The sequence below is a fragment of the Arvicanthis niloticus genome, chromosome 3 (genome assembly GCF_011762505.2).
Source record: "Arvicanthis niloticus isolate mArvNil1 chromosome 3, mArvNil1.pat.X, whole genome shotgun sequence".
In the NCBI taxonomy this organism is placed as follows: Eukaryota; Metazoa; Chordata; class Mammalia; order Rodentia; family Muridae; genus Arvicanthis; species Arvicanthis niloticus.
The window spans coordinates 127,639,281-127,661,894 of NC_047660.1; the positions used below are offsets into that span (position 1 = coordinate 127,639,281).

General features: G+C 42.2%; 1 protein-coding gene across 6 annotated transcripts in view; it reads left to right on the top strand.

Annotated features, from left to right (window-relative positions):
- Nucleotides 1-22,614, top strand: part of Ankrd44 (ankyrin repeat domain 44) — a 297,082-nt gene that overhangs the window by 252,507 nt on the left and 21,961 nt on the right. For all 6 annotated transcript variants that reach the window (XM_076931903.1, XM_076931905.1, XM_076931904.1 and 3 more), the window contains exons 18-27: nt 5,111-5,312; nt 8,734-8,821; nt 10,142-10,259; nt 11,670-11,886; nt 13,396-13,483; nt 14,699-14,782; nt 15,902-16,047; nt 16,478-16,560; nt 19,958-20,040; nt 21,854-21,945. In XM_076931903.1, the coding sequence (XP_076788018.1) occupies nt 5,111-5,312; nt 8,734-8,821; nt 10,142-10,259; nt 11,670-11,886; nt 13,396-13,483; nt 14,699-14,782; nt 15,902-16,047; nt 16,478-16,560; nt 19,958-20,040; nt 21,854-21,945 (1,201 nt within the window). The remainder of the gene's footprint in view (nt 1-5,110; nt 5,313-8,733; nt 8,822-10,141; nt 10,260-11,669; nt 11,887-13,395; nt 13,484-14,698; nt 14,783-15,901; nt 16,048-16,477; nt 16,561-19,957; nt 20,041-21,853; nt 21,946-22,614) is intronic.

Consider the following 22,614-nt stretch of genomic DNA (forward strand, 5'->3'; position numbering starts at 1 on the left):
GGAGCATGTTGTTCTTGGGTGAAAGCATTCTAGCAGGGAAATTGAACCAGATGCCCCTAAACCTTGACCCATAAAGAGACCTGACCTGCCTTGAGCTACTATTTCCTGCCTGAATGATTTGAGTCTCCAGGGTTATCAGCTCATAGAATTTCATATTCATTTCATCCACTTGAAAAAAATTAAATTAAGAAATGAGGTTATGCAAATGGGAGAGCTCCAGCTGTTGCGATTTCCAGATGGACTTATGATGTCCCTGAAGTATGTTAGGCTCCCAAATTCCTTCTCCTTGTCTGCCCATAGCTTCCATCTTAGAAGGCTTAAGCAAAGTAATTGTGATTAATACATATAAGTCGCCTAATGAGCTATTTCTTGAAATAATTTAGATAATTTTAAAGTTGGATACTCCAATGATATCCCAGCATAGTGAAGTTTACCCCTACCTAAGAAGCTGTTCGCAATGGTTACCTGCTGGCAAAGGGGAAAATCATTCTCTCCAATGGAGTCTCACTAGGTACTATCAGCCACACCTCTGGACGGGCCCCCTGCCCAGGAGTAGATGGCCAATACAAAATGAATGCCAAGGGTTGTCGCCCTTGCTGGGTTTTGTTTGGTGGGCTTTTTATTTTGGCTTTTTTTTTTTTTTTTTTTTAAAAAAAAAATCTTATTGGATTCCTGTTTGTTTTTATTTTCATTTCTTATTTTTGTTTTGGGGAGAAAACAAGAAAATGAGGTTGGGTGGGTAGGGAGGTGGGAAGGGTCTGGGAGGAGTTAGGGTAGTGGGAAAACATGCTCAAAATATACTGGATGAAACTAGAATGTAAGGCAGAAAAGGTGCTGCAAGGAATTGAGGAGGCAGGAGAATTCTTCCTGCAGGTAAGTCTGGCTTTCAAACCGTTCTGAGCAGTGTCACTGCTGGGTTTGAAAAGCTGCACTAATTAGCTGGGGTGCATCCATTGTATTTTATCCTAAGCCACTTTAACTTGATAACAGTGAATGGATTGTTTTAAAGTGTGAGGATTAAAGGGGACCGTGCAGGGAGCGGGTGCTTTCATTACAACTGTCCTTCTAAACACGAGTCCTGCTTCTTGCCTGGTGTTGCTCCTGTCCCCTGTGTGTCGAAACCTAACTGTGCTGGCCATTGTCCTTTGTGTGTCTACATGCATTGTGAGTTTTCCTAGGCTAACTTAAGTGAATAGAAATTAAAATGTTTACTATTTTTGTCATAATGGCTGGGGGCTACCATTTGACAATAGTATCTAGACCCTGCTGTTATCTGCTGGGCACATTTCCCTTCAGCACTGAGTCATGAGTTCTCAGTAAGCTGAACCAGTAACTACAGTTTACCAGGACACTGGAAAGTGGGAGGCCAAGGTTTGGAAAGTCAGTTCTCAAATGAGCACCAGATTCACGTAGGGAGTGAATTCTAACAGTCTGATTCCTGTGTGGATGTACCTGTGACTGGGTTCTTAGCTTAACATTAGATGCTTCTGATTTGGCCTGCGTTGGCAATGGTACAGGATATATGGAAAACATTTGACTATTTTTTCTTCTTTGTTGATGTTTGGAATTCCCCGTAATACGAGGCCAAGACATGCATCTTCCTGCCATATTGCATGTTCATCTTCTCTCTCCAGAGGGCTCCTGGGTCAGCCTGCTTTACCTGAAGCCTACTTCTTCCACCCAAGGCTGTATACCCACAGTACAACCAGGTTACTCTGCCCCTCCAGGTCCTCATCAGTAAAACAAGGGTGACAAGAACATCTAAACTGCAGACTGGAGTGAGCTCACAGCAAGCAGCCAGCTAGTGATTACTTTAGAATGTAGGTTACAATAGAGACGTCCTGTCCTGTGTACTTACAGCTCTTAACATACAGGGATTGTTTTCCTGTCCCTAAAGAGGCAGTAGTGTATAGTAAAGGTACAGTAACTTAGAACTATGTCCCCAGAGTGTCCCTTCTTCCTCCATAGTGAGTTCAAGGTATTTCCCATTTTCACGGAGCATTCTGCAGAAAGAATTTAGGTCTGTATTCATCATTTGTTATTCAGCCCTATTCGTTACAGGCAATCACAAAAATGTTTAGCCTTCAAGTCAATCAAGCAGAATTACTGAGGGAAAGTGTGTGCCTATCAGACTGCAGATTCCGAGTTCAGATCCTGACTCTGTAATGATCTAAGGACTTTTTAACCTCTGAAAACAAATGTCTACAGTAGATGCAGTGACTTATATCTACAATCCCACACACAAGAGGCTAAGGCAGGAAGGCTAAGGGTTTGAAGCCAGCCTAGGCTGTATAGCAAGTTCCTGCCCCCCCTCCCCCCAAAAGATATTTATAGGTCATAAACAAGATGTGAGAGTGCTTGGCACAGTGCCCAGCACATAGAAATGAATAGTTGCTATTATCAGAAGCAAATCAACAAACACATGATTGGTATTTCATGGCAGTAAGTGCTTTGAAGACGATGAAGTAAGTGGGCTGAAGATTGGATGAACTTTTTACATATGTGCTGGGACTCTTCCCTGGTAAGGTGCTGTCTGCATAGAGCTACCAGGACAGTCACAGGGCTGTCTGGATGAAGCACTTTCCAGACAAGGAACAGAAAGTGCATTTGCAATGGCCAGAAGAGAAAATTCATGCACTTAACCACAGAGGGCAGTGTGGCCACCCCAGAGCCTGAATGTGTTAAGGCTGCATGCAGGGGAAGGCCAGAGCTGAACTCTGGATTGGTCTTGGCAGGTTTGGGATTTTGCTGCTATCAAGAGAAGTAGCTTTGAGCTGAGTTTGCAGCAAACAGTGGCATGGCTTCCAGTTTGACTATAGAAAGGTTTCACCTGTTAATGGTGTCCATGACAGATCACCAAGGGACAGAGATGGAGGGGACGCTTTTGCTGGAGTTCTGGCAAAACAGTCCGGGGCAAATGTGCAGTGGGTAGACTCAGATGTATCTCTGAGACACAGAAGAGATGGTAACAGTGCCTTGTGAGTGGCGTGGAGGGCTGCTACTGATCACACAGCACCTTTGTGGACTTGAACAGAAATGTGATGTTCTCTGTGTGAGTTAGCAAGGACACATGTTCCTCTGGCCAGACACCACCCACTCAGAACAAGGAAGGCATAGAGGGTGCTCTTTGTCAGAATCTGCTTGCACTACTGTCCCAGATACTTGTTCAAGGCTGCAATCAAGGCTTACGAGTTAGAGAAATAGAGGTGACATAAGGGCTGTGGTCTGAGAATGAAGTTGCCCTTTGCAGATGGGAAGGCTGCAGGCAGAGGAGGTTTGGGGGAGGAAATCCAGGATTCACTGTGCAGTGCAGATACCAAGCGGGGTTGGCCCTGTGCACTTAGAAGTAAAGGGAGAAGCTGAGACAGGGATATACATAGGGATTCATTATCATATGATTTATATTACATGTTACATAGAAGGCACAGTTAATATGTACAAATTAGCCTAATCATTGAAAACATTTATTTTTAACTCATCAGTACTCTTAATTCTTATGGATTCTTTTGAACTTAGTTTTTTTGTTATTGTTGTTAACTACACTCTGGGCCAAAAAATTATCTAAATTATATTAGTATGATAATTTAAAATATGCACATAGTTTAATACCCCTTAGTTCTAGAAGTGACCACTATTATTGGTTTTTCTGGTATCCTTCTGAATTTTTCCCGTGGCTATAGAAGTACACACAAATATAAATATGCACACATACATTTTCTTTTTATATAAATGAGGCCATGCTAAATATATTTATTGCCTGCAACTTAGTTTCTAAAAAAAAAAAAACATTTTTGGACACTTTCTTACTGCCCTCCACAAAAATCATAACAACCTATACACCCCCTCCCCCAGTGTCTAGAATTGCCTCCCACCCCCTCTACACACAGTTTTAATGATATTGGGGGCGTGGCCAAACTCTCCATTCATTGCCTAGGTGGTTACAAAACAGCACCATAAACAGTTTACATAGCATTTGCGATGTCTGTTGGCATTTTACGTTTCTATTTTCCTCTGTGAGCTGCATTTTCAGGTCTTTTGCAGACTTTCCTAGTTTTCAAAACCACTTCCCAAAGTTCTTTTTATATTAAGAAAATAATCCTTCATGCTAAGTCTTTTGCAAATGCATGATGCTTTGCAGAGCAGCACAGAGAAAACTGCCAATGGCAAAGGAGGGCTCTGTGACGTCTGAAGAGCCCTGGGGCAGACTTTTTCCACTTGTCGTCTCTCTGACCACTCTCCCTGGACAACCTTACCTCTTTCTCTCTTTTATTTTCAAGATCCTTCGCTTATGTATTGTGGGCATGGGACTAATGTTTTTTCCCTTGCAGACTAAATTAAAAGTCTCAAACTGTCTATGTTGTTTTTAATGCTTCACAGTGTAGGACCCCGTAAGAGATCTGAACTTGGCCCTGGCCCATGTCCTGTATTTCCCTAACTGGTTCAGTGACTTCGTTATGATCAGTGGGGGAAATAACAGGGAAGGAACGGCATCCACTGCATATCAGATCTTGTGCCACTGCAATTACCTCTCTCCATCTTTGTGGCAGCCCCAGGAGGCAGCTTTCATTGCTCTCATTTCATAGATGAAGATACAAAACTCTAAATACAATTAAGAAAGTCACCTACATGCTCATGGTTAGTCACATGATGGGCTGTGAGGGAAGATTTGCATCTGTAGATTGAATTAAGAGTCCCCAATGTTTCCAGTAATTTCTTCCCTGGCTTTATTAACAGAAAAGATTCCTGAAAACCTTCTTGTAGTGTCCACTGATTTGTTTAGGACTCCCCTGAGAGATGAGTGTGTAATTCACACAGCTGTTTGTCTAAATTAGATTGTTAGATTGTAGATCTAATAAACATACACTGATGGATGTGATGCCTTTGAACAAATTAGTTGACAAGGGAGAAAAAATAAAGGCATTTACTTATAACCAGAGGTTTATGAACTAGTGTTTCAGCCTAACTTCAGTTTGCCAGCTTCAGACTCCATCCCAAGTGTTGCCCCAATGGGCTCTTTGGAGTCTGAGACTCAGGAGACTCAGCCCCTCAGGTGGGTTGTTGTGGGATTTGAGTCAAGTAAGGGTTTGATTTGTGGCTTTCTTCCTTGCAGGCCTACAATGGCCACCACCAAGCCTTGGAAGTCCTTCTCCAGTCCCTAGTGGACCTGGACATCAGAGATGAGAAAGGTCGGACAGCTCTGTACCTAGCAGCTTTCAAGGGACACACCGAATGTGTGGAAGCTCTTGTTAACCAGGGTGCATCCATCTTTGTAAAAGACAATGTCACCAAAAGAACTCCACTTCATGCCTCAGGTAGGTCTTGTTTATTCCTGAGTTTTGCAGCTCGTGTATAGAGTTGAATAAAAGGATAAAATGCGTCGAGGTGGCTTCACAGGTGTAACGGCATTAATGGCATTATAGGACTGTTTGACAGAGGGGCTGGCAGACCAAGAGCTAATAAACACATCCTTCTATCAACCTGCACACTGCTTTGCTAGGTTTTCACTTTGACCCTTGATGCATCTGATACCAAAACAGAAACCCCTAACAAGTACGTGTGCACACCAGTCACAAGTGATGCAGCTTTTCTGGAATGTTTCCGCAGTACATATGAAGGGACACTTCCAAATGCTCACAGATATGAAGGCAAGTTGGAAGAATTTCTGGCCCTGCTAAAGCCTAAGTACCTTTTGGCTCAGGCAGTTCCATGGCGATAGCCTTTGAGAAGGACAGAATACGACATTTTTCAAAAGAGAGTAAAAAGTGGGTGTGGTCTAATGGAGGAAGCGAAGGAATAAGAACACATTTCTAAGAGATTTGCATGATTCTCATTACTAGAATGTTTTCTAGGAATGCTAGACAGGTATATTTTTGTTGGAACTGATGAGATGCTCACTGGGTGAAGGTTCTTATTGCTGGCCAGAATTTGATCACTGTGAGCCACATGGCAGAAGAGAGAACTGAGTCCTATAAGCTGTCCTCGGACCTGTACATGCATACTTTGACGAACACAAAAAATAAATACAAGTGCAATTAATTATTTGGAAGAAGAAGAAGAAGAAGAGGAGGAGGAGGAGGAAGAGGAGGAGGAGGAGGAGGAAGAGGAGGAGGAGGAAGAGGAGGAGGAGGAGGAGGAGGAGGAAGAAGAAGAAGAAGAAGAAGAAGAAGAAGAAGAAGAAGAAGAAGAAGAAGAAGAAGAATTTTATCTACATACTGAACAGACACCATACAGAAATAGTGAAAGCCTACTTGTTGCCTAACTGTCTAGAAAGAGTTATTGACAGGAAGACGTCAGTAATGGTTGGTGTGGCCAATTATAAATTTTTGTTTCTCACTAGGATTTATGCTTCTTAGGCATTCCTTGGTATTATTATCAAAATCAATTTTGCTCCTTTTAAAGATTGGTTGCCTATTATTAAGCCAGGCAACCCACTTTGCTACTATGTAATTCCTAACAATTGCAAACAGCCTGGATTGATTGTGGAAGGCTGCCCTTTAAAACTGGTGAATGAATGACCAGCCACACCCATTTGCCACTGTAGGTGTGGTCCAAGGGTGCCCCCTAGTGGTCAAGTAGACTCACTCTTGATTTCCCTTACTCCATCTATTAAAAAGACAGGCTGTCATTTAACAGTTCCCCAAAAAATGTCTGCTGGGCAGAAGCTTTACCCTGTGGTTTGAGGATCAATTTAGCCAGATTTTTTTTTCAATTCACTTGAGAGGCCAGTTCTTTTGGTTGAGGCCCTCAGAATACTGTGAGGAGGGACAGCCAGAATGGACATTGGAGGTTTTAGCACAGATAAGCACAGTGACAGTTGTAGTCTTTGAGCAGTGTAAAAAATGGCTGTCAAAGACTGAGCCAGTCTCACGGAGAGCTCGAGCTGGCAGGGCACAGCGAACGATGCTAATGTCTTTTTGCTAGAAGGCAATTTGGGGGGGGGGATGCAGTGTGTGGGAACCCAAGGACAACTGAGGTTGCTACTTGGGGTGGTGAGGAGGCTTAAATTTTCCTTAGGGTTGTGAGCTAAGTTCAAACAGCTACCGTAAAAGGCAAAAGCCTCACTGTAGATGATTTGTGACACACTGGATGGCCAATATAAACCGAGATTTTTTTTTTCTTATGTTTAGCCAAAAATGAAATATCCTTGGAGTGGTTCTGAGCATTAACGAATATCAAATATATCAAACTGATACAGAAAGAAAAGCCAAGTCCTGTTGCTCTCATTCCCTGAAGCATTGCTGAGGGGACTTAGCTGTCAGCCCTATGCCAATCTGTTCCTTTTAGGGATACATTAAACTCCCTGTAAATTTCAACAAGGTAACGGGCTTTTGTATAATTTTGAAAACGACAGCAGAGGTAGCAGCAATAAGATGCACCTGGAACTCCAGTCCATAATATTTCCTCCCGATATGTATGTATCCGTGGATGCTGAGAACAAGCTGAGTGGCGTGACTCATAACATGTGGGCATTGTCCCTGCTGTGCATGTGAATGGTGCTGATGAATGTGAGCTAACTCTAATAAATGGTGTTCCAGAAGACTGTGGAAATTAAATTACCACTCTTTAACGACTGGAAAGCAATTAAAATGACTGTAAAACAGCTCTGAGAGGAGCCTTTCTCAACCCAACCTAACTGTATCCGTTCCGTCTCTCACCATATCCAGAGCAAGGGAAGTGTGGTGTCCTCTGTGGGGTGTGTATTGTTCAGAGAGTAAGCCACGGCTGGAATGTTAAGGATATCCATCTTTGTCTTATTCCCCGAGTGGATTCCTTGGCAGCTGCAAGGCTTTTCAAAGGTTCTCTTCAATGCACCAGAGGAAATGCCTTATTGTAGAGGAGGGGTTTATCTCCCACGAGATTTGTTTCCCAGCACCCATTTAGGCACCACCACCTCCTAAAGGAGCATGTTTACTTATGCACGGGGCACATCCTGTACTCATCCCCAGCTGTTTGAGGCAGACACACACATTTTCTGCCCACTGCTGGGTAGCTGGAGCAGGTAAGGGCCAGCAGCCCTAACTAGGGACCTGAAGATCTCTGGATCCTCACCCAGCAGGGGGAGAAGGGACAGCAGCTGCACCTGCTGCAGCACTCTTAAAGACTCTGCAAGGGCAAGGCTGTAGTTCAAGGATCACCAACACCGCAGAGCTCCAGTGTTGGTGAAGAGGGACCACCCAGGCTATGCTTACTCTTCTGGTTTGGTCTTCTATGTTCAGCCACCACTAACCAATGAGAACTGTAGCTGGAATATGGGTCTTAGACTTCATTGATCTAGAAGAGCGGCCACCACTCTGTTCTTTCTCCTCCTCCCCTCTTTCCCTCTCTCTTCCCCCCATCCCTGCTCCCATCTCCTTTTTATAAAGAGCTGGAGATGGGCTAGACACAGGATGGCCATAGGGAAGTAGAGACTCCTCTCAGTGCGACTGCCGTGGAGGGACCCTCACCAGCCTTATCTCCACAAGGAGATAAGAAAGGACAGTGAGCTTAAGAAAAACCTTCTTAACTCTGGAAACAGAAAAAAATGGAAGTGTATGGATAAAAAGAAAGGAGGGGAGACACCTGGGCCATCTTGAATTGGAAGCCAGGACTACCCATCAGCAGCAATGAGAAATAACTGACTTGAAGCCCACAAATTTCACTTGTGAGAGAGAACCTGCAGTGTTGGTTTATGTGAAAAAAAAAAAAAAAAAAAAAAAAAAAAAAAAAAAAAAACTCTATTGTTTTCTTTTTCAGTTATTAACGGTCACACGCTGTGTTTGAGGCTACTACTTGAAACAGCAGACAACCCGGAAGTGGTTGATGTGAAAGATGCCAAGGGACAGTAAGTGTCTTCATGTTGGCCTTCTGCTATTGATTGGTTGGCTTGTTGAGCGGTGGATAAGACTGACTGAGTTCTAAGATAGTACCTCTCTGTGAAACTCATGGGTTAGGATCCTGGAACACAGACACCGAGGTGTTGCCACCAGAGCATGTACTGAAGGGGAGCACTCACTGTGTGCATCTCTTAATGGGAGCGAGCACCTTTTAATCCTGGCTATAGCCTTGTTTCCCAGTTGTTAGTATTTCCTCTTTCTTCTTACCTTTGACATTTAAAGCTACCGTTTACCCACTTTCTTTTATTTTATTGATTATTTTATTTTTTTACATTTCAAATGTTATCCCCCCCCCTCCTGGTTCCCCTCCACAAACCCCCTACCTCCTCCCCTCCCCCTCTCCCCACCTTCTATGAGTGAGGGTGCTCCCCTACCCACCCACTCACTCACTCCTGCCTCACCACCCTAGCATCCCCCTTCACTGGGGCATCAAACCTTCACAGGACCAACGGCCTCCTCTCCCATTGATGCCAGATAAGGCCATCCTCTGCTGCATATGCAACTGGAGCTGTGGGTCGCTCCATGTGTACTCCTTGGTTGTGGTTTAGTCCCTGGGAGCTCTGGGGGATACAGTTGGTTGATATTGTTGGTCTTCCTCTGGGGCTGCAAACCCTTTCAGCTCCTTCTTTCCTCTCCCCATCCCCCCTACACACACTTTCTAATGATGGCAAAAAGGCAGACCTCAAGAGTTGGTTTCTGTCCCAGAAATAATTTATTATTCCTTTTTTATCTTCTCCTGAGTTTGTTTTCAGTTTCTATCTGCTGGCTTAGTCTTCACCTGGGCTTTTCTTACAAATAGGAAGTGCAGAGAGAAAGGTTCTAGGTCTGGCCCCAGGCACATGAGCTTGAGTGACAGCCAGAGCAGGGGCAGCCCAGTCTTTCTTCTACACTGGTCAGACTTAGCTTCAAAGCATGGAAGCTCTGTCCATCCAGGCAAATCTTGAGCAGAACTTCATCAATGTCTCTGAAAGCAGAGCTGCTGAGACAGAGACAAGAGGCTCTTCTGCGCTCACACAGGCCCCAGCCTGTTGGCACCGAATGGTTGCCACACACTTTTGAAAATGTTAGAATTAGTGTGACTGCCCTGTGTGTTAGCCACCATTCCACATGGCCCTTAGAACAGAAAGAAATCTCGTGTTCTACATGGCATGGAGCAGCAAATTAGATACATAGGAAATACTGGGAAATTTTTTAATAGAAAGAGCCCTCTCCTCTCACTGGAAGTAGTTTCTGATCTCCCTTTAAAACACTGGTTTCTCTCTCCCTAGAACCCCACTGATGCTGGCAGTAACATATGGACACATTGATGCTGTTTCATTGTTACTTGAGAAGGAAGCAAACGTAGATGCTGTTGACGTAGTGGGATGCACAGCTTTACATAGAGGGGTATGTACATCTTTCTCTACTTCAGTCAGGTACCTTTTCAATGAGCTTGCTTTAGTTTTCCCTATGTGAGGTTTTAGGAGAAAAGATGTTTCATAATATATCCAATTAGCTTCAATCAAAACGAAATTGCATAATTTTACACAATGACACAAATGAAAGCTACAGTTGGTCCTGCTCTTAGGAGTTTGTGTTAGGCTGTGATAATAGACACATGGATTCCTGCTGTCGGAGGCATCGGCTCTTCATTCTGATCACATAATGCATATTGCAGAAAATTTGCAAAATATATTTTTTACATACAGAAAATCAAAATCACCAGCAATCATACTTCCTGGAGATAATCATATTTAGTACATACATGCACAAGTACACGCAGACACACACACACACACTATGGTCTTTCTTTCTCTTAGTATATATAAAGGACCATTCTCCATGGCGTTAAATATTCTTCTGCATGTTCATTTGTAATGCTCCATTGTGTGCAGCTGCCAAAATGAATTCAGTGATTACCTGGTTTTGAGCAGTCATGCTATTTCTGTTGCTCAGTGTGACAAACGATGACAATGTATGTGTGTCCTGTGGCCAAGTCTTTGTACACATCTGCTGAATTATTTTTTGAAGGACAAAAATAGGCTAACTAGACAGTGTAGAGGTAATGTAAGCTGGTGACTAAAAGTATTTTCCATGGCTATTGATGTAATCCTAGTTCTTGTTTCTCGGCACTTCTTTTGGGCCATGCAGCAGGCTGGGGAACATTACATACACGCGTCCATCAGTGATAGGCTGTGCATACAGCAGTGATCTCATACGGTTAGATGGAGCTGAAGAAGATTCCTTTCATGTATAACGTTTACTGCCCCTTTGTTATTTAGATACACAAACACTTGTGACCCCAGGATGTCCATCAGGGTAACGTGCTGTGCGTGTTAGCTTAAGATCATCAGGCTCTCCTGAGCAGCCGAAGAGTGGAGTAGGCTGTGCTTCCTAGCTTTGTCTACAGACCCTCTAAGATATTTCCAGAATGCATCCCTGTGCCTACTACATCATGTGATTGTGCTGTCTCTTTAGTACTGGGCAACCTATGAGGTCATTGTTTCTCTTTCATAGTGAGTATACTGAGTCAGAGAAAGGCAAACTCACTTATGTCTGACGGGGGGTGGACAACCAGGATTTAACATACTCCTCCTTGATTCTGAAACTGGTATTTTCTAACATATCATGATATCATCTGTAGTTATGTTTGGAGAGATAGCTCCAAAATACTTCTCCTGGGCTTTTCTGGTAAGGATTTTGCTAGGGTTGTTCTGCCTTCTACTTCCTAGGCCAGGCAGGGGAGGCCTTCCATTCTCAATGGTGCTATCCCTAACCAACTGAGGTTTGTTTTGCACTTTAATTGCAACATGCCAGATTATGACAGGACATGAGGAATGTGTGCAAATGCTGCTGGAACAAGAAGCATCAATCCTCTGTAAAGATTCCAGAGGGAGGACACCCCTACACTATGCAGCTGCTCGGGGCCATGCCACATGGTTGAATGAATTGCTCCAGATTGCACTTTCTGAAGAGGACTGTTGTCTCAAAGACAACCAGGGATACACACCACTGCACTGGGCTTGTTACAATGGTGAGTTGAATGTCATCTGAGTGATTCCACTAGACTTTCTGACCTCGAACCTCTGTGACCTCTATGGAGGTAAGAACATTGCTGTACACTGTGGTTGCCAGTGTCTACACCCCAGACATGGCTTTTGTCTGTCTTATGTTGTTTTAGACATCCCTCATCCCCACCCCATGGCTGTCACAATACTAAGTAAAAGTTTAGTTTGCTTCCCTCTTCTTGTGACATGTAACTCTTCATCAGAGTCACCAAAGAATTTAAGCAATTGTAATCAGAGTTTCTGATCTGTACCAGATAACCAGGAATCAGGCAAAGTATTAAAACAATGAAGGTAAAAACAAAACAGCATACAGTATAGTTCCTGTCATAAGTAAACACTAGTGGACGTGTAGTTTATATTTTGACATTTCTTTTTTAATATTCACATTCCACATTTGCTTTGTTGTCCTTACTACTTAGAATATTCAGTTTTTTAATTTCAATTATTTGGAACAAAAGAGAAAGGAGTGCTAATTGTACCAATTTCACAAATATTGAAGTGGGCTGAGGATATGGCTCTGTTTGTAGAGTGCCAGCCTAGCATACATAAAAACCCCAGTTCAGTCCCCAGCATTAAAACAATTATGGTGGCAGTGCTGTAACCCCAGCCCTCAGCAGGTGTCTGTGTGTGTGTGTGTGGGGGGGGGGGAATCCAAAGCTACCGTCAGCCATGTCACAACTTCAAGGTCAGCCTGAGCTACCTGAAGCCCTGTCACAAAATTAAAGAAAGGAAAACTAAACTAGCATTTTCTGTTTCCAAATCCACTTTCTGATATAATTTTGTACATATGTCTCATAATTTTCTTCTGAGATTATAAATAAAAAATATGAGTATACTTTAGTGGAATTATATCACAAGTCTCATCCCATAGCTTGCTTTCGTTTTTATTAGTGCTCCCTTAAAATGACACTGAAGGCTATCCTTAGACCCCATATGCACCAATAAATAATTTTAATAGTAACATACTAATAGATACACAACCCCCACACTTGCACACATACTCACATTCACACACACGCACATTCCTCAGAACTTGATTTTTATTCAACCAGACCCCCCCCCCATAGACTTTACATAAGCTATTTTATGGGTGAAAGGAAATTCCCTTATTATAACCACAGGAAAATTGAGGCCTGCTGATGTTAGGGTTCTATAAAAGAGCTGAGGGTGACTAAAATCTATTCTGCCTGCAAATGAAGTGGCTTCTTTATCTCTCTCCACCAGGCCACATGGCCTTCATTGCTTGATTTGTTCATTGTATCTCAGAACACCTTTGAGCATAGTTAATAACATTTTAGCATTTTGTTAGTTTTATTCTACAGAGAACAAGCATTCAGCCCAATACTTAATGGGGAATTAAAACCAAACAAAACAAAACAACAATAAAAAACAAACAAACAAAACCCCCACCAGACCACGTTGAGCAAAGTTTCTTTCTTTTTTGGGAGCACTCTAAATTTGTTTATTCTTTGCAGGTAATGAAAACTGCATAGAGGTACTTTTGGAGCAAAAGTGTTTTCGAAAATTTATTGGTAATCCCTTCACTCCACTGCACTGTGCAATGTAAGTAGAAACACTGGGAAGGCAATTGGAGCCGCTTCTGTTCCTTTAACTGCATGTAGAAAAAGTGCCTTTTACCGGGAGAGAAAAGCATTTAGATTGCAGATAAGACTAATATATTCTATTCTGCTGCTAAAGACAAATAGGCCTGCTAGCAAAGCATGCATCTCATGTTAATGATTTTCCAGAGGCCACACTTCCAAGGTGACTCATGCATCACATGAGGAAACCGAAGGTGGTGGCCTGAAAGGCATGGTTCATAGATGTGAAGACACCTTCAGTGGTAGCCCCCATTGTCCGGCAAACTCTGAAAAAATAAGTCAAAGTTGATCCTAATATATCTGTAGCTGGTTAGAAATTTTCTACCAGGAGACTTTTCTTATAATTCTTCATCTTCATCCTCATCATTCTTCCTTCCCCCATCCCCCTCCTCTCCTCCTCCTCCTTGTTTTCCTTCTTCTTCTTTTCAAATGTAATTGTTATTGCAAGATCATAGAGAGAAACATTGTTCAGAGAATGCAGTGACCTTAAGTCAGAGTCCCTTGAGTCAGCCTGGGGTGCAAGACTTGAAAGTGCCTCATCTTTACATTGTCTGTGGGCTTCCCATGGAGCTGGGTCATTTGACTGGAAAAATAACTAGAGACATGAAATCAGATCAGTACAGAAAGAGGAGGTAAGAAAGAACCAGAGTGACTTCAGGGCTGGAGAGATAGATCAGTGATTAAGAGTACTTGCTGCTCTTGCAGAAGACCCAGATTTGGTACCCAGCACCCACATAGTGGCTAACAGCCATCCATACCAGTTTCATGGGATCTAGTGCCCCCATCTGGCATCCTTGGGCACTAGGTACACATGCAGTACCCATATTTACATGCAGGAAAAACACTGATACACATAAAATAAAAATGAAAAAACCTTTAAAATACTAACAAGGATGATTTCATGTGTGAAGGATCTATGTCTTTCCCACTTTGATGTCTGGATGTCGCCTACTTGGGACCTCATGTGAGTGGTGTTCCAGGGGCTCTTACAAGCACAGAGGTCCTTATGGAAGCAGTGGAGGGGTTCAGTGTACACCATCGTAAGCATGCCACAAAGATTGGCATTGCATTTCTAAAAATATATCAAATTGTTGAATGTGCATGCTTGTAAAGATGAGGTGTGAAGGACTATATAATTTTAATGAGTTTTTTATATTAAAATCTATTTTCATTTTAGAATAAACGGTCATGAGAGCTGTGCATCATTGCTCCTGGGGGCCATAGATTCCAGCATTGTCAGCTGTAGGGATGACAAAGGCAGGTAAGCGATGCAAGGTGTCATACTCTCAGTCTTGAGTCTCAGCCTTTGTTTTAAATTATAGAATAGTAAACCACTTGCTTTTGTTTTTATATAAACTTACTTTTGGAAGTGCTAAGAATTGAATTCAGGGCCTTAGACAAGCCAAAAACACCACTGAGCTACATCCCCAGCCCTTAGTGTTTAGAGACAGAGTCTTGCTGCATAGCTCAGGCTGGCCTTGAACTAGTATGAAGCCCAGGCTAGCCTCAAACTCATAATCTTCCTGACTATATACGTGCACAGCCCTTGGCTAAAAGAAAAATATTTTTAATTGAAAAAGTAAGGCATAGTATGTTTTTAAATCAAGTATTATAAAGGGTATGGACTTTTAGAAATTGTCCTTCTTGGTCCAGAGTCTCAAGCCTCTGCCTTATAGAAAGCAAGTCTGCATCAATTCTTCCCACACTCCAAGATATACATATCTTGGAGATCTTTCCATACCAAATATAAAGATTTACCTTGCTTTGTAAAGCTGCACATTATTTCATTGAATGAATACATAGAATGTTGCCTACCTGACTTCTTTAGATGAATATTCATATTGCTTTCAATATTCTGCTATTTCTATTATTCTATTAAGTGGCACAGTGTACACACATGTGTAAACCTGTTTACATGGGCAAGTGTATATAGGAGATGGAATCCTATGAATGGGGTTATTTCATCAAGGCTAACACTTTGCCTACTCAATGAGAAATGCCCTCTGCTGAAACCCACTGTCTGCATTATATGACACAGGCTTTTAAGGCTTTTAGCTAACCAACCAACTAGGTATAAGTTAACTTATAATATTAAAAGTATCTGTCTGCTAGATGAGTGGGAACTCACCAGAACTCAAGATTAAAAGGTCAGAAAGATACTGATTTCCTTATTGGTCATTACAGAAACCCCCCTTGAAATCTAAGTAGAACCATCCATGTAGGTGATACTTGAGTAACCATCCTGAGTAATTCTTTCTAAGAACTCTGGTCATCAGCCAAGAAGCTTTAAATCTTTAGAAAACACCATACACATGCTTCTTGGTAGTTTCTGCAGACAAAGTTGAAAGGCAATAAATTCATGTGTGCTTGAAACCTTCAGGACAACCCTCCATGCGGCAGCCTTCGGTGACCATGCAGAGTGCTTGCAGCTGCTCCTGAGACATGATGCTCAAGTGAATGCCATAGACAATTCAGGGAAAACAGCGCTGATGATGGCTGCTGAGAACGGGCAGGCAGGCGCTGTGGGTACGTACTTAGGCTGTGGATAAGAGCCAGCACTGTTCTAGCATGGACATCTGAAAGGGACCAGTTTCCTGAAGTCACCCATGAACTCAGTCATCTCTAGCTCTTTGTGACTATATCATTGGAGGACTATATCCAAGAAAGCTAACACTTGAGTGAAATTGCCCAACATTTAGGAACAAAATATAATAGCAGAATCCTCTTGTCTGGGAATCCCGACACTGAGGAATGGTGGAATAGCAAAACTCTGCAGGGAATCGACACTAGCCCACCCAACACCCATTTGAATAGAACAAATCTGGCAACAAACTATTCCTTAATTACAAATGTTAAATTTTATTGTGATCTGTATTCGTTTATGTTGTTTTGTGGCCACACTGAGCTGTGTGATTGGCATGCGGTCTAAGTAACTTTCTCCTGGCTTTGTCTGTAGATATTTTGGTGAACAGTGCCCAGGCTGACCTGACTGTGAAGGATAAGGACTTGAATACTCCCTTACACCTGGCTATCAGTAAAGTATGTACCGGGCTTAAATCACTATCGCTTACTGTTGCAATCAGAACAATAGTACCTGGGACCTCTATCCACTTGGGACCTACATAACATGGATTTTACTTAGATGGCCATGTCCTCGGATGCTGTCAACTGTACATAAAAATGAAGGGAGAGAAGAAAGGGGCAATGCAGTAAAAAAATATTTAAAAAGAAAGTCCCATTATAGGGTTATTCCTGCCTTAGACTATTTATGTTCTTGAATTAAAGAACTTTAATATGCCTTAGGCAGCACAATGCTGTTAGAATCTACCTTTCTGTCAATAACCCCATTATTACTTCCAATGCTTCATCTGGGATGCTCTTAGTTCCGATTAGGCAGACCCCTGGGCCATGTTCTCTTGGCCATTTGCCCATGGTGATCTCTCTCTCTCTCTCTCCTGCATGTTCTTTTTCTACCCCTGTGGCAGCTTCTCCTCCTCCTCCTCCTCTCTGCTCCCTCCTCTAAGGCCACCAAAACTCAACCCCACGTCGTTCTCTTCTCCCCAGCTATTGGCTGTTGGCATCTTTATTCACTGTTTTAGTTAAGGTCTTACTGCTGTGAACAGACACCGTGACCAAGGCAAGTCTTATAAAGAACACCATTTAATTGGGGCTGCCTTACAGGTTCAGAGGTTCAGTCCAGTATCATAAAGATGAACATGGCAGCATCCAGGCAGGCATGGTGCATGAGGAACTGAGTTCTACATCTTTATTTGAAGGCTGCTAGCAGAATACTGACTTCTAGGAAGCTAGGACTAGGGTATTAAAGCCCACAGTGACAAACCTACTCCAGCTAGGCCACACCTACTCCAACAAGGCTGTACCTCCAAATAGTGCCACTCCCTGGGTCAAGCATATGCAAACCATCACACTTACCAGTTACAAACAACTGAGGGCAGGGTCACTCATTGTCTTACTTGAAGACTCTTTTGTCCTTGGGCAAACAACCTTGGAAACTCCAAATTAGCATTAGAATATAAGCAACATTAGGCCAACCCACTATAGGGCAGAATTCTGGGTTGGATGTACGCCATTGATCAAAGCAGAATAATGAAGAAGACACATTTCCCACATTTACCACGGACAATCCTATCATACATTCTACCTGTCTTGATGCTGTTTCTCTGGTTGTAGTTTCACATTTTGGTACCACACAACAGGTTAGGACATTAGCTATATGGCATATAAACTCTAAACAGTTTTCACTGAGTTTTGTTTGAAGGCATTGTGAGAGCAGAGCCCAGATCATGGTACTGCAAAGCACTATCCATGTGCAAAGCACTTTCCATGTGAAAAGCACTTTCCATGTGCAAAGCACTTTTCATGTGCAAAGCACTATCCATGTGCACTGTCACTGTTTTGTCATGCATGTGTCAATCAAAGCAAAAGGTGTGGTAGATTTTTTCCTCCCATACATACAAATGCCCACATGTGTGATTTTCACAAAGTGAAATTATATGTAGGTCCCAGTTGACACCACTGGTATGGGAAGTCTCAGCCATTCCTCTCATTGGCTATATTTTGTATTCATTCTCTGGAAAGAACATGGAAACATCAAAAGTACTCAGAAGCTGGAAGTTAATGTCAAAGTGCAGTGTGTTAGTAATGGGAACTACAGTGTTTTACAGACAGCCTTATGTAAAGGAATCACTTGAGAATGTCATTAAAATCAGATTCTCACCAGATAATGGTGGTGCGTGCTCTAGAGGCTGAGCAGGGAAGATCTCAGGGTTCAAAGCTAGCCTGGGCTACAGAGTAAGACTATTGCAAAAAACAAACAAACAAACAAACAAACAACAAAAAAACCCTAAGTCTAACTTGTCCAAGATTTTTTGTTTTAGACAGAATTTTACTCGTGTGTTTGTGTGTGTGTGTGTGTCCATCTGTCCATCCATTTGTCCGTCTGTCCATCCCAGAGATAGTCAATCAACATCTCTAACATCTCTAACTCCTAGATGGTACTAACAATGATTGTCTATTCCCTTTGAAGAACCCCAAACTCCGGAGACCCTTCCTCAAGTCTCAGGAAATCACAACCACCCCAAAATCACAAGAAACCATACCTGGATGTAATCAGCAGAGGTTTATTGGGGAGAGTTGGCTAGTCAATGGTCAAAACTGCTTGTCCACACAGAAACAGAATTTTGACAAAAGGCCAGCAAGCTGAGGGGTTTTTTTTATAGCATGGTGTGGGGAAAGGAAGGAATTTTCATGCGGTTACACATGATTGGTTGTTTTACAAATTTTGAACATAACACTGGGAAGACCAAGGGAGGGAGGGGTAACCAAGAACAGTGGAACATTCCAGAGGAATCCAGCCCAAATGATCCAGAGTCATATGAAAATCACTCTGCACACTCATTCTTCTCAAAAATGTAGTTTTACCATGTCACTGCCCTACCCTGTCATTACCAACTATTTCAGGTTAAATATTTCTCACTTTCTCCAGTCACAGCCCCACCTAGATGACTTGTATCTTTTTTGTAGTCAGGAATGTATCTTCCTGCTTTTGGGCTTTTCCCACCCACAGGTGGGGTCTACTCCCTGAGGCTTGAGGAATGTAATCCAGCAAGTGTCCTCTAATTCAGGGTTAATGTCCTCCACCCGGAATGTGTCCCGGGGCAGTGAAGGCCTGAAATCTTATTTTCAGTTCCGAGTTCTGGAACTTGCACTTTTTCTGCTCAGGTCTAAGGAAAAAGTCTACATATATTTCATAAAATGGTCTTATAATTTTTCACTCTACACCTTCATTAGCAAAGGCTTAGTAATCCATGACCCTAGACCTAACTGTTGATATTTTAATTATCAAACATTTATTGCCATATTATGACACAGAGATCATTTCTTAGTTAAGGAAACAACACACACCAGAAATAGAGTTTCTTTAGAGCATTAAGCAGAAATGAAGCTACATGATACAGAACTCGGGTGTCATGGTAACTCCAGGAGAAGTGGATCTCTGGAGTAGTAACTGAAGGCTTGAAGAAGGAGGGAAATGTTGTATGTTTAAAAGGCAGTGCCAAAAGACTCAAAGGATGCTGCTAAATCTGCCCTCTGTCACTCTCTGACCTCGCTAGGCTTGCATTTGCTTTCACTCTCTGGACATTAATTTAAAAAAAAAATACCTTGGAAATATTTATATTAAGTATGAATATTTTAGATCAGTCACATGTTTAAAAAGTCATAATAGGCCCCATGTAGAAGCTTAAGAGTATCTTGGGCCCATTTACTTTTTAGAAAGGAATTACTCAGAAAATAGTCTTGAATGTTTTCAGGCAGAGGAAGCTGGTACTCAATTGAAAGTACAATCAAGTAAGCATTCAGGAGATTTTTCTATATGTTCTCTCATGTTTCTTGCTCTTTTTTTTTTTTCAATCAGGGCCATGAGAAATGTGCCTTGTTAATACTTGACAAGATACAAGACGAGAGCCTTATCAATGCGAAGAACAGTGCACTGCAGACGTGAGTGTGGCAAATGTAGTTCTACTTGGGCCCACAGTCACAGGATTTTACTTGTATTTATTCGTTGGGAACTTCTTACACGTGTACAGTGAAATATGGTCGTATTCATCACCATTTTCCTCCTGCAACTCCTCCCAGATCCCCTTAGCACATCCCTGTCACAATTAACCATTTTTTCAATTAATCCATTAAGTCCAGTCTGTGTGCATACATGTGGACCATCCACTGGAGCATGGGAAACCTACCAGTGGCTACATCCACCAACAATGACTCTCTCCCTGCTCCACTGCAACCCCAGCTATGGACTGCAAACAGCCCCTTAGTAAGCGTCAGGGCCTAGCCTAGCGACCAGCCATCCCATCGATGGTGGGATTTTGCCTGGATTGATCTTATACAAGTCATATGCCGTTCAGCACAGCTACTGTAAGTTCTCGAATGCAGTGGTTGGGTCATGTCTCAAAGACAGCATACCACAGTTCTCCCCACCACCACCACCACCATCCTCTTTTTCCCTGAGATTTTAGAGGAGAGGTGATAAAGATGTTTCATTTTTATCCAACACCTATTAAAAGCCTGACACATGCTAATTCAGCTCTGAGAAGTAGAGCAGTCATAGGTGCCAACCTATCTTCACCTTCATGAAATTTATGTACACACACCTGCAATGTTGACTAGAGATGCAGGATTTTAGGTAGAACCCTTATTTTTATATGACTCATAGGATTTGTAAGATCTTGTTCTCGTTACCACTGTTGCCGAACTTCATGATAAATTTAGTGAGCTTTTAGAAAAATCTTCTGGGCTTATGAACTGACACTTTTGGGGAAAGTGTTTGTTTTATGTATTAGTGTTATGTATTATGTATTTCCTGACTGGAAAACGTCAGGTTTATAAATCGTGTTCCCAGAATACATTTGAACAGTTTCTAAGCTATTTGTCGCAATTATATTTTAATATAATTCAGTGTAACCCTCGGTGTGGAGGATCGAAAAGCTGTTTTGTTTTCTATTTTGGGAGATTACTTGTGCATTTGTGTTAAAGGCAAAGAATATTGGAGGTTTTTTTTTTTTTCCTTTTAAGATTGTTAAATGACATGGCACATTATACTGACCACAAGACTCTTTCACAAGGTGCCGTAATCCAGTGAGACATCTATGAGCATGTAAGGATCAAAAGATCTGAGAGTATATATTAATACCACTCATCCCAATGAACTATGTGAAACAGGGACACAAATTAGCCAGTGAAGGGCCTTTTACAGAATACATCAGAGCTTGAATTCTTCTTCCGGTCTCCTCTGTACTATCACCAAGACTGTTTAAGATGTAGACTATTTATAACATGGTACAGAGAGAGACCTGAGCCAAACACAGAATAACTGAATCAATAATACCTGGAAAAAAAATATGGTCAACATGTCTCTTCTCAAAGGCAAAAATAGCCACGTGCTATTTGTAGGTTCTTAAGTATAGCTTCTTTTCCTATGTCCTTTTGACATAAGTTAACCAAATGTCACATTTTTTTACTGAGAATTGGTCTTTCTTTATATCAAATACCCCAAAGAATCATAAAGAGAAAAGGTTTGTTGGGCTCATAGTTTTGTGTTTCAGTTTGTGATTGCCTGGCCCCTTTGCTCTGCATGAGGCAGCACATTTGACAATTCTCACTGGGCCCCACAGAATTTTGCAGGATCACCATCTCCCTCCCCTACCAAGCCCAAGGACCAAACCTTTAGCATGCAGACCTTTGAAAGGTCCCAGCTGTGCCACTCACAGAAACGTTATCAAGGCTGATATTCAGTGTTGTCTTTCAGACCCCTCCATATTGCTGCACGCAATGGCTTGAAGGTGGTAGTTGAAGAGTTGCTGGCCAAAGGAGCCTGTGTACTTGCTGTAGATGAAAATGGTAAGTAAGAAAATTTAAAAGCGGATGCAGGATGTGTTGGTTGAAGCCAGAGGACAGTGAGAGAGATAAGGGCTGCTTAAGATTGAATGAGAGTTTTCTTTCCCTTGGAAGCATCTTGTGTGTAAGAAATCAAGCCCAGGTAATATGTCCCATCTGTCTTTCTGTACAGCACATTGTCTCCCTGTAGCCCACCATTGCTCTCCATGTTGCATGTAACATTACCAGCTGGGCATATCCCAGTCAAAAACCTTTCAGCTTGGCCTTGGGAATTGCAACTGCATACACTAAGGAGTAAACGAAGCACACATCGTTGGAGCACACTCCACGGCTCTACGGAGACAGCTTCGCATTTCAGTTCATTCCGAGATCAAATGTCTTTGTAAAATACGTATCAGGACTCCGATTCTTCATTGAGAAAGCTGAGGAACATAAGTAAAACATCTTAACTAAAGTCTAGGCTGGACGTTTCTCCTGTCATTTATGACTTGCCTTCCCTAAATGAGCTAATTCTTATCATAAGCCTTCCTCTCTCTTTCTACAACATTATAAACACTAACAAATACTAGAATCCTACTAAAAGACCTTTGCACACGCAATGCCCCTTAACCCTGGGAAGCAAAAGAGGAACTCGTGGATATTTGTGAATTGAGTAATTTTTGCATTGTGACA